Raw genomic sequence first — 17,120 nt, forward strand, 5'->3', positions numbered from 1 at the left:
CTTACATTATTATATCAACTATCAGAGACAGAAACACTTCATTTAACATAATGACATTTTGATACTAAGTATGTCATTATTTTGACTTACTAAATATTGACTTACAAACACAAAATAATGACTAAGTCAAATGAATGACTTACTGTAAGCAAGAAACTAAGTATGTCATTATTTTGACTTCGTAAATATTGACTTACTAAGACAAAATAATGACATACTTAGTATCTCAGGTAACTCGGACTCTTTTGTGTTTTGTTTTTACTTTACGGAACAAATATCGAGACATATATCGTATATTGACATTCAGCATAGGGAGCGGAAAACACAACCAAAAATTGTAGGCTTCTTGAAGGGACGAAGCCGGCCTACTTCACCACAGTCTGTAGTTTATTGCAACCCAGGCGGCGATGAGATGGAGACGTGATGGTGGCGACAGGCCAACTACACAATTCCTTTAACTCACCAAGCCCCTTCCCCGTCCGTCCGCCTGTCCCCCTGGAGAGACACCACCTTAACTAACAAATATTCTGGGGGAAACACTGAAAGGATATCACCACATGGGCTACAACTGTAAGTGCAAGTTAAAACTCTACTATGCAAAGCCAAAGCCATTTATCAACAACACCCAGAGACTCCGCCGGCTTGGTTGGGGTTGAGCTCATCTAAGATGGACTGATGCAAAGTGGAAAAGTGTTCTGTGGTCTGATGGGTCCAAATTTCAAATTGTTTTTGGAGACTGTGGATGTCATGTCCTCCGGAACAAAGACGCAAAGAACCATCCGGATTGTTCTAGGCTCAAAGTGTGAAAGCCAGCATCTGTGATGGTATGGGGGTGTATTAGTACCCAGTCATTGAATATAAGTTGAAAAGGATTTGCCATTTACCATTTACACAATGTGACAACTAAACCGGTTTTGGGTTCGGTAGTTGTCATTGTCACACCCACGGCACACCCGATGCTTTGTTTGCCCCCCCCCCCCTACTTTTCCATGAAGACCATGAACCAGGGCTGCCCAAAACCTTGAGCCTCCATGGGCCAAAGTCAGAAAGCAAGTCATGGTCCTAGTGACTCCAAACACCAGTGAGAAGTTCATCCCCATAGGGCCAAATGGTAGCCGAGGTTGTCACACTCAATAGTTGGCAAACCAGTGACCCTTGCGGACATGCCATCAATGATCCTGCGAGCTGGAAACCGGGTCAGTATGAACATGTTTTACATTTGGCGGGTCAAATCTGATTGAAATGAGCCATGGACCTCAGCTCTGGCCGATCAGGAGTCAGTAGTCCTGGTTTGAGCTACCGGCAGACTCCCGCCTTGTTTGAAAAGATTGATACGAACAACTTTCTGACTCTATGGACTATGGACTGGACTCTCACTATTATGTTAGATCCACTATGGACTGGACTCTCACACTATTATGTTAGATCCACTATGGACTGGACTCTCACACTATTATGTTAGATCCACTATGGACTGGACTCTCACTATTATGTTAGATCCTCTATGGACTGGACTCTCACTATTATGTTAGAGCCACTATGGACTGGACTCTCACTATTATGTTAGATCCACTATGGACTGGACTCTCACACTATTGTGTTAGATCCAGTATGGACTGGACGCTCACTACTATGTTAGATCCACATTGGACTGGACTCTCAATGTTATGTTAGATCCACTATGGACTGGACTCTCACTATTATGTTAGATCCACTATGGAATGGACTCTCACTATTGTGTTAGATCCTCTATGGACTGGACTCTCAGACAATTATGTTAGATATACGATGGACTGGACTCTCGCTATTATGTTAGATCTTCTATGGACTGGACTCTCACTATTATGTTAGATCCACTATGGACTGGACTCTCACTATTATGTTGGATCCACTATGGACTGGACTCTCACTCTTATGTTAGATCCACTATGGACTGGACTCTCACACTATTATGTTAGATCCACTATGGACTGGACTCTCACTATTGTGTTAGATGCACTATGGACTGGACTCTCTCTATTATGTTAGATCCTCTATGGACTGGACTCTCAGACAATTATGTTAGATCTACGATGGACTGGACTCTCACTATTATGTTAGATCCTCTATGGACTGGACTCTCACTATTATGTTAGATCCACTATGGACTGGACTCACACTATTATGTTAGATCCACTATGGACTGGACTCTCACTATTATGTTAGATCCACTATGGACTGGCCTCTCACTATTATGTTAAATTCACTATGGACTGGACTCCCACTATTATGTTAGATCCACTATGGACTGGACTCTCACTATTATGTTGGATCCACTATGGACTGGACTCTCACTATTATGTTAGATCCACTATGGTCTGGACTCTCACTATTATGTTAGCTCCACTATGGACTGGACTCTCACTACTATGTTGGATCCACTATGGACTGGACTCTCACTATCATGTTAGATCCATTATGGACAGGACTCTCACTATTATGTTAGATCCTCTATGGACTGGACTCTCACTATTATGTTAGATCCACTATGGACTGGACTCTCACTACTATGTTGGATCCACTATGGACTGGACTCTCACCATTATGTTAGATCCACTATGGACTGGACTCTCACTATTATGTTAGATCCACTATGGACTGGACTCTCACACTATTATGTTAGATCCACTATGGACTGGACTCTCACACTATTATGTTAGATCCACTATGGACTGGACTCTCACTATTGTATTAGATCCACTATGGACTGGACTCTCACTATTATGTTAGATCCACTATGGACTGGACTCTCACTATTATGTTGGATCCACTATGGACTGGACTCTCACTCTTATGTTAGATCCACTATGGACTGGACTCTCACTATTATGTTAGATCCACTATAGACTGGACTCTCACTAGTTTTGTTAGATCCACTATGGACTGGACTCTCACTATTATGTCAGATCCACTATGGACTGGACTCTCACTATTATGTTAGATCCACTATGGACTGGACTCTCACTATTATGTTAGATTTACTATGGACTGGACTCTCACTATTATGTTAGATCCGCTATGGACTGGACTCTCACTATTATGTTAGATCCACTATGGACTGGACTCTCACTATTATGTTAGATCCACTATGGACTGGACTCTCACACTATTATGTTACATCCACTATGGACTGGACTCTCACACTATTATGTTAGATCCACTATGGACTGGACTCACACTATTATGTTAGATCCACTATTGACTGGACTCTCACACTATTATGTTAGATCCACTATGGACTGGACTCTCACACTATTATGTTAGATCCTCTATGGACTGGACTCTCACTATTATGTTAGATCCACTATGGACTGGACTCTCACACTATTATGTTAGATCCACTATGGACTGGACTCTCACTATTGTGTTAGATCCACTATGGACTGGACTCTCACTATTATGTTAGATCCACTATGGACTGGACTCTCAGACAATTATGTTAGATCTACGATGGACTGGACTCTAACTATTATGTTAGATCCTCTATGGACTGGACTCTCACTATTATGTTAGATCCACTATGGACTGGACTCACACTATTATGTTAGATCCACTATGGACTGGACTCTCACTATTATGTTAGATCCACTATGGACTGGCCTCTCACTATTATGTTAAATTCACTATGGACTGGACTCCCACTATTATGTTAGATCCACTATGGACTGGACTCTCACTATTATGTTGGATCCACTATGGACTGGACTCTCACTATTATGTTAGATCCACTATGGTCTGGACTCTCACTATTATGTTAGCTCCACTATGGACTGGACTCTCACTACTATGTTGGATCCACTATGGACTGGACTCTCACTATCATGTTAGATCCATTATGGACAGGACTCTCACTATTATGTTAGATCCTCTATGGACTGGACTCTCACTATTATGTTAGATCCACTATGGACTGGACTCTCACTACTATGTTGGATCCACTATGGACTGGACTCTCACCATTATGTTAGATCCACTATGGACTGGACTCTCACACTATTATGTTAGATCCACTATGGACTGGACTCTCACACTATTATGTTAGATCCACTATGGACTGGACTCTCACTATTGTGTTAGATCCACTATGGACTGGACTCTCACTATTATGTTAGATCCACTATGGACTGGACTCTCACTATTATGTTGGATCCACTATGGACTGGACTCTCACTCTTATGTTAGATCCACTATGGACTGGACTCTCACTATTATGTTAGATCCACTATAGACTGGACTCTCACTAGTTTTGTTAGATCCACTATGGACTGGACTCTCACTATTATGTCAGATCCACTATGGACTGGACTCTCACTATTATGTTAGATCCACTATGGACTGGCCTCTCACTATTATGTTAAATTCACTATGGACTGGACTCCCACTATTATGTTAGATCCACTATGGACTGGACTCTCACTATTATGTTAGATCCACTATGGACTGGACTCTCACTATTATGTTGGATCCACTATGGACTGGACTCTCACTCTTATGTTGGATCCACTATGGACTGGACTCTCACTATTATGTTAGATCCACTATAGACTGGACTCTCACTAGTTTTGTTAGATCCACTATGGACTGGACTCTCACTATTATGTCAGATCCACTATGGACTGGACTCTCACTATTATGTTGGATCCACTATGGACTGGCCTCTCACTATTATGTTAAATTCACTATGGACTGGACTCCCACTATTATGTTAGATCCACTATGGACTGGACTCTCACTATTATGTTGGATCCACTATGGACTGGACTCTCACTATTATGTTAGATCCACTATGGTCTGGACTCTCACTATTATGTTAGCTCCACTATGGACTGGACTCTCACTACTATGTTGGATCCACTATGGACTGGACTCTCACTATTATGTTAGATCCACTATGGACTAGACTCTCACTATTATGTTAGATCCACTATGGACTGGACTCTCACACTATTATGTTAGATCCACTATGGACTGGACTCTCACTATTGTGTTAGATGCACTATGGACTGGACTCTCTCTATTATGTTAGATCCTCTATGGACTGGACTCTCAGACAATTATGTTAGATCTACGATGGACTGGACTCTCACTACTATGTTGGATCCACTAAGGACTGGACTCTCTCTATTATGTTAGATCCTCTATGGACTGGACTCCCAGACAATTATGTTAGATCTACGATGGACTGGACTCTCACTATTATGTTAGATCCTCTATGGACTGGACTCTCACTATTATGTTGGATCCACTATGGACTGGACTCTCACACTATTATGTTAGATCCACTATGGACTGGACTCTCACTATTGTGTTAGATCCACTATGGACTGGACGTTCTCTATTATGTTAGATCCTCTATGGACTGGACTCTCAGACTATTATGTTAGATCTACGATGGACTGGACTCTCACTATTATGTTAGATCCACTATGGACTGGACTCTCACTACTATGTTGGATCCACTATGGACTGGACTCTCACTACTATGTTGGATCCACTATGGACTGGACTCTCACTATTATGTGAGATCCACTATGGACTGGACTCTCACTATTATGTTAGATCCACTATGGACTGGACTCTCACTATTATGTTAGATCCACTATGGACTGGACTCTCACTATTATGTTAGATCCACTATGGACTGGACTCTCACTATTATGTTAGATCCACTATGGACTGGACTCTCACTATTATGTTAGATCCACTATGGACTGGACTCTGCAGGCAGAGGATCAATAGCACATGGATGTCAAATAATGGCGAGAGGAGGCGCGGAACTCACGGCTGGCACAGGCGGGCGAGGTCACGGTCGCTGGTAGACGGGGACAGTCCTCGGATGTACAAGTTAGTCCTGCTCAGCTGCTCCCAGCCGGCGGTGCTGCTGCTGCTGCCACTGCTGCCTGGGCTGGGCGGGGCCATGGGCGGGGCCATGGGCGGGGCCATGGGCGGAGACAGCAGGGCGACAGGTGACTGTGTCGGGGGAACGAGGGGAAACAAAATCAATGTGCACTTTTAGAGGGAATGAGCCAAATAAAAAGGTGTTCATGAATAATTCTGTGTCTCCATACACTGTGTGGAGCCGCTCACTTCATTTAGTAATAATCTCCTCCTAACAGGAAATAAGCTACAATTCTTAGTATCATTACCAAGTACCATTATCAGTGGAGGACCAGGCTAAACATGCGTTACACTTTAGCAAACTGCTAACTCTGGATGTAACTGTGGTATGTTTCATACTATTACTATACTGGCAGAACTATGTACCACTACACCACCAGGGTTATGTTTCATACTATACTATACTAGCAGAAATATGTACTACTACACCACCAGGGTTGTGTTTCATTCTATATTATACTAGCAGAACAATGTACCACTACACCACCAGGGTTATGTTTCACACTATACTAGCAGAACTATGCACCACTACACCAACAGGGTTACGTTTTGTACTATACTACACTAGCGGAACTATGTACCACGACACCACCAGGGTTATGTTTCATACTATACTAGCAGAACTATGTACCAAAGCACCACCAGGGTTATGTTTCATACTATACTGTACTGGCAGAACTACGTACCACTATACCACCAGGGTTACGTTTTATACTATACTATACTATACTATACTAGCAGACATATGTACTACTACACCACCAGGGTTGTGTTTCGTCCTATACTATACTAGCAGAACTATGCACCACTACACCACCAGGGTTATGTCTTATACTATACTATACTATACTATACTGGCAGAACTATGTACCACTACACCACCAGGGTTACGTTTTGTACTATACTACACTAGCGGAACTATGTACCACGAAACCACCAGGGTTATGTTTCATACTATACTAGCAGAACTATGTACCAAAGCACCACCAGGGTTATGTTTCATACTATACTGTACTGGCAGAACTACGTACCACTATACCACCAGGGTTACGTTTTATACTATACTATACTATACTAGCAGAAATATGTACTACTACACCACCAGGGTTGTGTTTCGTTCTATACTATACTAGCAGAACAATGTACCACTACACCACCAGGGTTATGTTTCACACTATACTAGCAGAACTATGCACCACTACACCACCAGGGTTATGTCTTATACTATACTATACTATACTAGCAGAACTATGTACCACTACACCACCAGGGTTACGTTTTGTACTATACTAAACTAGCGGAACTATGTACCACGACACCACCAGGGTTATGTTGTATACTATATTATACTATACTGGCAGAACTATGTACCACTACACCACCAGGGTTACGTTTTGTACTATACTACACTAGCGGAACTATGTACCACGACACCACCAGGGTTATGTTTCATACTATACTAGCAGAACTATGTACCAAAGCACCACCAGGGTTATGTTTCATACTATACTGTACCGGCAGAACTATGTACCACTATACCACCAGGGTTACGTTTTATACTATACTATACTAAACTAGCAGAAATATGTACTACTACACCACCAGGGTTGTGTTTCATTCTATACTATACTAGCAGAACTATGTACCACTACACCACCAGGGTTATGTTTCATACTCTACTAGCAGAACTATGCACCACTACACCACCAGGGTTATGTTTTATACTATACTATACTATACTGGCAGAACTATGTACCACTATACCACCAGGGTTACGTTTTGTACTATACTAAACTAGCGGAACTATGTACCACGACACCACCAGGGTTATGTTGTATACTATACTATACTATACTATACTGGCAGAACTATGTACCACTACACCACTAGGGTTACGTTTTGTACTATACTACACTAGCGGAACTATGTACCACGACACCACCAGGGTTATGTTTCATACTATACTAGCAGAACTATGTACCAAAGCACCACCAGGGTTATGTTTCATACTATACTGTACTGGCAGAACTACGTACCACTACACCACCAGGGTTACGTTTTATACTATACTATACTCTACTCTACTATACTATACTATACTAGCAGAAATATGTACTACTACACCACCAGGGTTGTGTTTCATTCTATACTATACTAGCAGAACTATGTACCACTACACCACCAGGGTTATGTTTCATACTATAATAGCAGAACTATGCACCACTACACCACCAGGGTTATGTTTTATACTATACTATACTATACTATACTGGCAGAACTATGTACCACTACACCATCAGGGTTACGTTTTGTACTATACTACACTAGCGGAACTATGTACCACGACACCACCAGGGTTATGTTTCATACTATACTAGCAGAACTTTTTACCAAAGCACCACCAGGGTTATGTTTCATACTATACTGTACTGGCAGAACTGTGTACCACTACACCACCAGGGTTACGTTTTGTACTATACTAAACTAGCGGAACTATGTACCACGACACCACCAGGGTTATGTTTCATACTATACTAGCAGAACTATGTACCAAAGCACCACCAGGGTTATGTTTCATACTATACTAGCAGAACTATGTACCAAAGCACCACCAGGGTTATGTTTCATACTATACTGTACTGGCAGAACTACGTACCACTATACCACCAGGGTTACGTTTTATACTATACTATACTATACTATACTATACTAGCAGAAATATGTACTACTACACCACCAGGGTTGTGTTTCATTCTATACTATACTAGCAGAACTATGCACCACTACACCACCAGGGTTATGTTTTATACTATACTATACTATACTATACTATACTATACTGGCAGAACTATGTACCACTACACCACCAGGGTTACGTTTTGTACTATACTACACTAGCGGAACTATGTACCACGACACCGCCAGGGTTATGTTTCATACTATACTAGCAGAACTATGTACCAAAGCACCACCAGGGTTATGTTTCATACTATACTGTACTGGCAGAACTATGTACCACTACACCACCAGGGTTACGTTTTATACTATACTATACTATACTATACTATACTATACTATACTATACAATTAGAACTATATACCACTACACCACCAGGGTGATGTTTCATACTATACTATAGAAGCAGTACTATGTACCACTGCACCACCAGGGTTATGTTTCATACTATACTATAGTAGCAGAAATATGTACCACTACAGCACCAGGGTTATGTTTCATACTATACTATACTATACTATACTATACTATACTGGCAGAACTATGTACCACTACACCATCAGGGTTATGTTTCATACTATACTATAGTAGCAGTACTATGTACCACTGCACCACCAGGGTTATGTTTCATACTATACTATAGTAGCAGAAATATGTACCACTACAGCACCAGGGTTATGTTTCATACTATACTATACTATACTATACTATACTGGCAGAACTATGTACCACTACACCACCGGGGTTATGTTTCATACTCTACTAGCAGAAATATGTACCACTACAGCACCAGGGTTATGTTTCATACTATACTAGCAGAACAATGTACCACTATACCACCAGGGTTATGTTTCATACTATACTATACTGGCAGAACTGTCTACCACTACTCCACCGGGGTTATGTTTCATACTATACTAGCAGAAATATGTACCACTACACCACCAGGGTTATGTGTCATACTATACAAGCATAACTATGCACCATTACACCACCAGGATTATGTTTCATACTATACTATTCTAGCACAACTATGTACCACTACACCACCAGGGTTGTGTTTCATACTATACTAAACTAGCAGAACTATGTACCATTACACCACCAGGGTTATGTTTCACACTATACTATACTAATTAATCATACTCGGTACTATACCATCTCTAAAAAGTTTCCGGTTTCCCCCACCGGTTTCACGGCCTTATTGGATTGAGTTGTAAACACCCTGATTATTAAGGACTGTATGATTCCACCTAAAATGAACAAGCAGTAGGAAATGGATGGATGGATGGATGTATATTTTTCAGTTTCAGCCAAAATGAGGAAGGTAGAGGGAAAACTCATGACTTTCCTCCCAATTATCGTGCCGGTATCGACTTTACTGAGCAGCCAGGGATTGTGGGTTCCTCCTGATCCGTCTGGAGGGTTCTTCATTACTTCTTGGGAAGAATCCGGTAAAACAACTGATCTTTAGCCTCGTCTATGAAGCAAAATGCAGTTATTCCTGGCATATAAGTCATCACATAACTGTGGTGAGTTCAGGTTACCCTGTGTGAAGACCGGGTTACTATACACTGGTGCTCACAAAGCTGTCTTTGGTCTTATCAAGCAAAAGGCGGATAGCTTGTAAACCTCCACTGTGTGCCATGGAATGCGCCGTAGAGGTGTCGGTTTCTCAGGTCTCGGAGGAACCCGAGATCTACTAGCAGAGAGGGGGCAAACCTGACACCGCTCCAATCAGGGAATGCCCAAATAAATGGGGAGGCGTGGAACTTTTCCCTCAGAGCTTGGGGCGACATTGTACGAAGATGCAGGTCCTTCTGAGCTAAATTGAATCCTGTCTCTGTTAGATTCCTTGCTTCTTGTCCTGTTTTGACAGATAGTTCGGTGTTTAAACCTGACGATTCCGTTTGGACTCCAAGCTCTGCCGTTAACGTTGGAACCTTGTCAGTACTGGCTGCAAGTCATCGCGGAATCAGATCTTTGATCTTGAGTGTTACGCTCACTGCAGCCGGAAGAGGCGAGACGGAACATTCCAGAGTGACTTGTTTAGGTCTGAAGAGAGCGTTCCCCTTCAGGGGTTTGCCAGAGATTATCACCCCCCCCCCCCCCCAGCAACCCCTGCTCCACGGGAAACTCAAGCTGAGAGGGAAGTGGAGGAATGTCAAGCATGAGGCGCTGACATGAATGAGCAACCCCAGTCTGAACTCCAGTCTGGAGGATCTTCACTTGTGGCTTCAGGGTACCGCCTCGGTCTAACTCCCCCCGCCCCCCCGGCCCCCGCTTCGGTCCACTCATGAATGGATGCAGGTGCAAGGGCAACATTGTCAAAAACGAGGCATGCTCGTCATCTTCACTGGTGACTCGCAAGACGAGGGTCACAAAGTGGAACATTTAAGACTTGCCATCGTGACCGGGTTTTAATGACCAGAACCTCATGACAAGCCTCTGCTCGGAACCAGCGTGTCTCTGGGGGATTTTCCACAATTTTTGGTTGTTTACGAGAGAAAGGGCGGATTATTGCCACGGTCTGGCCGGTCTCAAACCAGGGGGTCTGAAGCGCTCGAGTGGGCGTAACAAAAAAAATGCAGCTTTTTGGGTCGCTTTTGTTGTTTTCATAGTTTTTGTAAACAAGTACAAAAGCAGCGAAGTTGTCACGTTGTGTAAATGGTAAATTAAAAACCGAATAATGCTAATCTTTTCCAACTTATATTCAATTGAATAGACTGCAAAGACAAGATACTTAACGTTCGAACTGGAAAACTATTTGCCTGCGACGTGTTTCAATTTGTCAAATTGTTTAAGAACCACATTTCTCAACCAGCTGTTGCAAGGAATTTAGGGACTCACCATCTACGCTCCGTAATATCATTGAAAGTTTCAGAGTCTGAAGAAAACCCTGCACGTGAGCCATCATAATACGGACCTTGGATCCCTTGCATCAAAAAGCAACATCCGTGTGTAAAGGATATCACCACATGGGCTCAGGAACACTTCAGAAAACCACTGTCAGTAACTGTGGTTGGTCGCTACATCTGTAAGTTCAAGTTAAAACTCTACTACTACTCTACTGGGGCGGTATGATTTAAAAAAAAGCTGGCACAAGTGGCAAAAAAGACTGAGCAAGCTGAGGAATGCTCATCAAACACTTATTTCGAACATCCCACAGGTGAACGGGCTAATTGGGAACAGGTGGGTGTGCCCTGATTGGGTATAAAAGTAGACTTCCTTGAAATGCTCAGTCGTTCACAAACAAGGAGGGGGCGAGGGTCTCCACTTTGTCAACAAATGCCTGAGCAAATTGATGAAGAACAACATTTCGCAACCAGCTGTTGCAAGGAATTTAGGGACTCACCATCTACGCTGCGTAATATCATCAAAAGGTTCAGAGAATCTGGAGGAATCACTGCACGTACGCGGCAAAACCGAAAACCAAAATTGATTGCCCATGACCTTGGATCCCTCAGGCGGTACTGCATCAAAAAGCCACATCCGTGTGTAAAGGATATCACCACATGGGCTCAGGAACACTTCAGAAAACCACTGTCAGTAACTGCGGTTGGTCGCTACATCTGTAAGTTCAAGTTAAAACTCTACTACTACTCTACTGGGGCGGTATGATTTTTAAAAAAAGCTGGCACAAGTGGCAAAAAAGACAGAGCAAGTTGAGGAATGCTCATCAAACACTTTTTTGGAACATCCCACAGGTGAACGGGCTAATTGGGAACAGGTGGGTGTGCCCTGATTGGGTATGAAAGTCGACTTCCTTGAAATGCTCAGTCGTTCACAAACAAGGAGGGGGCGAGGGTCTCCACTTAGTCAACAAATGCCTGAGCAAATTGTTGAAGAACAACATTTCGCAACCAGCTGTTGCAAGGAATTTAGGGACTCACCATCTACGCTGCGTAAAATCATCAAAAGGTTCAGAGAATCTGGAGGAATCACTGCACGTACTCGGCAAAACCGAAAACCAAAATTGAATGCGCATGACCTTGGATCCCTCAGGCGGTACTGCATTAAAAAGCCACATCCGTGTGTAAAGGATATCACCACATGGGCTCAGGAACACTTCAGAAAACCACTGTCAGTAACTGCGGTTGGTCGCTACATCTTTAAGTTCAAGTTAAAACTCTACTACTACTCTACTGGGGCAGTATGATTAAAAAAAAGCTGGCACAAGTGGCAAAAAAAGACTGAGCAAGTTGAGGAAGGCTCATCAAACACTTTTTTGGAACATCCCACAGGTGAACGGGCTAATTGGGAACAGGTGGGTGTGCCCTGATTGGGTATGAAAGTCGACTTCCTTGAAATGCTCAGTCGTTCACAAACAAGGAGGGGGCGAGGGTCTCCACTTAGTCAACAAATGCCTGAGCAAATTGTTGAAGAACAACATTTCGCAACCAGCTGTTGCAAGGAATTTAGGGACTCACCATCTACGCTGCGTAAAATCATCAAAAGGTTCAGAGAATCTGGAGGAATCACTGCACGTACGCGGCAAAACCGAAAACCAAAATTGAATGCCCATGACCTTGGATCCCTCAGGCGGTACTGCATTAAAAAGCCACATCCGTGTGTAAAGGATATCACCACATGGGCTCAGGAACACTTCAGAAAACCACTGTCAGTAACTGCGGTTGGTCGCTACATCTGTAAGTTCAAGTTAAAACTCTACTACTACTCTACTGGGGCGGTATGATTAAAAAAAACCTGGCACAAGTGGCAAAAAAGACTGAGCAAGTTGAGGAATGCTCATCAAACACTTATTTGGAACATCCCACAGGTGAACGGGCTAATTGGGAACAGGTGGGTCTGCCCTGATTGGGTATGAAAGTAGACTTCCTTGAAATGCTCAGTCGTTCACAAACAAGGAGGGGGCGAGGGTCTCCACTTTGTCAACAAATGCCTGAGCAAATTGATGAAGAACAACATTTCGCAACCAGCTATTGCAAGGAATTTAGGGACTCACCATCTACGCTGCGTAATATCATCAAAAGGTTCAGAGAATCTGGAGGAATCACTGCACGTAAGCGGCAAAACCGAAAACCAAAATTGAATGCCCATGACCTTGGATCCCTCAGGCGGCACTGCATCAAAAAGCCACATCCGTGTGTAAAGGATATCACCACATGGGCTCAGGATCACTTCAGAAAACCACTGTCAGTAACTGAGGTTGGTCGCTACATCTGTAATGCAAGTTAAAACTCTTATTATGCAAAGCCAAAGCCATTTATCAACAACACCCAGAAACTCCACCGGCTTCGCTGGGCCCGGGCACATCTAAGATGGACTGATGCAAAGTGTTAAAGTGTTCTGACGAGTCCACTTTTCAAATAGTTTTTGGAAACCGTGACCAAAGAGGAAAAGAACCATCGGGGCTGTTCTAGGGTCAAAGTGTAAAAGGCAGCATGTGTGATGGTATGGGGGTGTAATAGTGCCCAAGGCATGGGTAACTTACACATCTGTGAAGGCCCCATTAATGCTGAAAGGTACATACAGCTTTTGGAGCAACATATGTTGCCATCCAAGCAACGATATCATGGACGCCCCTGCTTATTTCAGCAAGACGATGCCAAGCCACGTGTTACAGCAGCGTGGCTTCGTAGTAAAAGTGTGCGGGTACTATACTGGCCTGCCTGTGGTCCAGACCTGTGTGGCGCAATATGAAGGCTAAAATATCAGAAGGGAGACTACACGGAATAGGTGTGTTACTGTTTGTGCTATGGCGCCATCTTTTGGACGAGCCCTTCTGTTTGGACTGAGCTTACAACCGGAAGTAAAACTGCCGGTTCGACTTCTAACCGTTTCTGTACAAAAGGATTCTTCATTCATCACTCCAAGCAACATTGGTAAGTTTTATACTAAAACAATTCTTATCAGAAAATAAACAATAGCGGGGTTATTGTTTGTGCTACGGGGCCATCTTTTGGACAAGTTTGCTGTGCACCTCAGTTTAGACTAAGCTTTCAGCCGGAAGCAGAAGAGCCGCTCCGTCTTCTAACCAAAGAAGGACACGAAAGACTTTTGATTCTTGTCTGATTACTCAATTTATTATTAGAAATCAGGAAAGCAAAGCTCCTGTTTTTTTTAGCAATTGGACATGCAAATAATACAACTTGTGTTCGCATCCACGGGAACCACATGGGTTAGCCAACTCTATACAGTATTTACAACCTTACTAGTGTTCACTTCACAGCCACAGATGGTTCATTCAGTTATTTATATTATTTACACATCACTATGTCTGTTTTAGTCACTATGTTATTTAGTCACTACAGTAATTACCACTTGTGTTCAAATCCACGGGAACCACATGGGTTAGCCTACTCTATACAGTATTTACAATCTTACTAGTGTTCACTTCACAGCCACAGATGTTTCATTTAGTTATTTACATTATTTACACATCACTATGTCTGTTTTAGTCACTATGTTATTTAGTCACTACAGTAATTACCACTTGTGTTCAAATCCACGGGAACCACATGGGTTAGCCTATTCTATACAGTATTTACAACCTTACTAGTGTTCACTTCACAGCCACAGATGGTTCATTCAGTTTTTTACATTATTTACACATCACTATGTCTGTTTTAGTCACTATGTTATTTAGTCACTACAGTAATTACCACTTGTGTTCAAATCCACGGGAACCACATGGGTTAGCCTACTCTATACAGTATTTACAACCTTACTAGTGTTCACTTCACAGCCACAGAAGTTTCATTCAGTTATTTACATTATTTACACATCATTATGTCTGTTTTAGTCACTATGTTATTTAGTCACTACAGTAATTACCACTTGTGTTCAGATCCACGGGAACCACATGGGTTGGCCTACTCTATACAGTATTTACAACCTTACTAGTGTTCACTTCTGTTTTCACTTCTGTTCACCACTGTGTAACATCACCTTTTCTTTTAACAACACTCAATAAACGTTTGGGAACTGAGGAAACTAATTGTTGAAGCTTTGAAAGTAGGAATTCTTTCCCATTCTTGTTTTATGTAGAGCTTCAGTCGTTCAACAGTCCGGGGTCTCCGCTGTCTTATTTTACGCTTCATGATGCGCCACACATTTTCCATGGGAGACAGGTCTGGATTGCAGGCGGGCCGGGAAAGTACCCACACACTTTTTTTTTAAGAAGCCACACTGTTGTAACACTTGTCTTGCTGAAATAAGCAGGGGCGTCCATGATAACGTTGCTTGGATGACTCCAAAACCTGTATGGACCATTCAGCATTAATGGTGCCTTCACAGATGTGTAAGTTACCCATGCCTTGGCCACTAATGCACCCCCATACCATCACACATGCTGGCTTTTGAACTTTGCGCCTATAACAATCCGGATGGTTATTTTCCTCTTTGTTCCGGAGGACACCACGTCCACAGTTTCCAAATATAATTTGAAATGTGGACTCGTCAGACCACAGAACACCTTTCCGCTTTGCATCAGTCCATCTTAGATGAGCTCGGGCCCAGCCAAGCCGGCAGCGTTTCAGGGTGTTGTTGATAAATGGGTTTGGCTTTGCATAGTAGAGTTTTAACTTGCACTTACAGATGTAGCGACCAACTGTAGTTACTGACAGTGGTTTCATGAAGTCTTCCTGAGCCCATGTGGTGATATCTTTTACACACTGATGTCGGTTTTTGATGCAGTGCCGCCTGAGGCATGAAAAGTCCGTAATATCATTGCTTACGTGCAGCGATTTCTCCAGATTCTCTGAACTTTTTGATGATTTTACAGACCGTAGATGGTAAAATCCCAAAATTCCTTGCAATAGCTCGTTGAGAAATGTTGTTCTAAAACTGTTCCACAATTTGCTTACAAAGTGGTGACCCTCAACCCATCTTTGTTTGTGAATTACTTAGCATTTCATGGAAGCTGTTTTTATACCCAATCATGGCACCCACCTGTTCCCAATTATCCTGCACACCTTGTGGGATGTTCCACATAAGTGTTTGATGAGCATTCCTCAACTTTATCAGTATTTATTGCTACCTTTCCCAACTTATTTGGCATCAAATTTTAAAGTTTTAAAGATTATTTGCAAAAAAAATGTGTTTATCAGTTCGAACATCAAATATGTTGTCTTTGTAGCAAATTCAACTGAATATGGGTTGAAAATGATTTGCAAATCATTGTATTCTGTTTATATTTACATCTAACACAATTTCCGAACTTATATGGAAACAGGGCGATGAGGTGGCGACTTGTCCAGGGTGTACCCTGCCTTCCGCCCGATTGTAGCTGAGATAGGCGCCAGCGCCCCCCGCGACCCCGAAAGGGAATAAGCGGTAGAAAATGGATGGATGGATGGGTTTGTAAAAGGCTTACCGCTTGTAAACCTCCACTGCGTGCGATGGGATGCGACATGGAGGTGTTGGTTTCTTTGATCCATAGGACAGCCACGGGGAGACCTGATCGTGACCCGAAATCGTCAAA

The 17,120-nt window shown here is 42.6% G+C and overlaps 1 protein-coding gene across 4 annotated transcripts in view; it reads right to left on the minus strand.

Moving 5' to 3' along the window:
• The window catches only part of LOC133538357 (RNA-binding motif, single-stranded-interacting protein 1-like), an 80,141-nt gene that overhangs the window by 54,162 nt on the left and 8,859 nt on the right, over nucleotides 1–17,120 (minus strand). For all 4 annotated transcript variants that reach the window (XR_009802972.1, XR_009802973.1, XM_061879929.1 and 1 more), the window contains exon 2: nucleotides 5,822–6,009. Coding sequence is in view for 2 of the 4 variants with exons in the window: in XM_061879929.1 (XP_061735913.1) it covers nucleotides 5,822–6,009 (188 nt within the window). In the remaining 2 variants the exon portion in view is untranslated. The remainder of the gene's footprint in view (nucleotides 1–5,821; nucleotides 6,010–17,120) is intronic.

Source organism: Nerophis ophidion, linkage group LG19 (genome assembly GCF_033978795.1).
Source record: "Nerophis ophidion isolate RoL-2023_Sa linkage group LG19, RoL_Noph_v1.0, whole genome shotgun sequence".
In the NCBI taxonomy this organism is placed as follows: domain Eukaryota; kingdom Metazoa; phylum Chordata; class Actinopteri; order Syngnathiformes; family Syngnathidae; genus Nerophis; species Nerophis ophidion.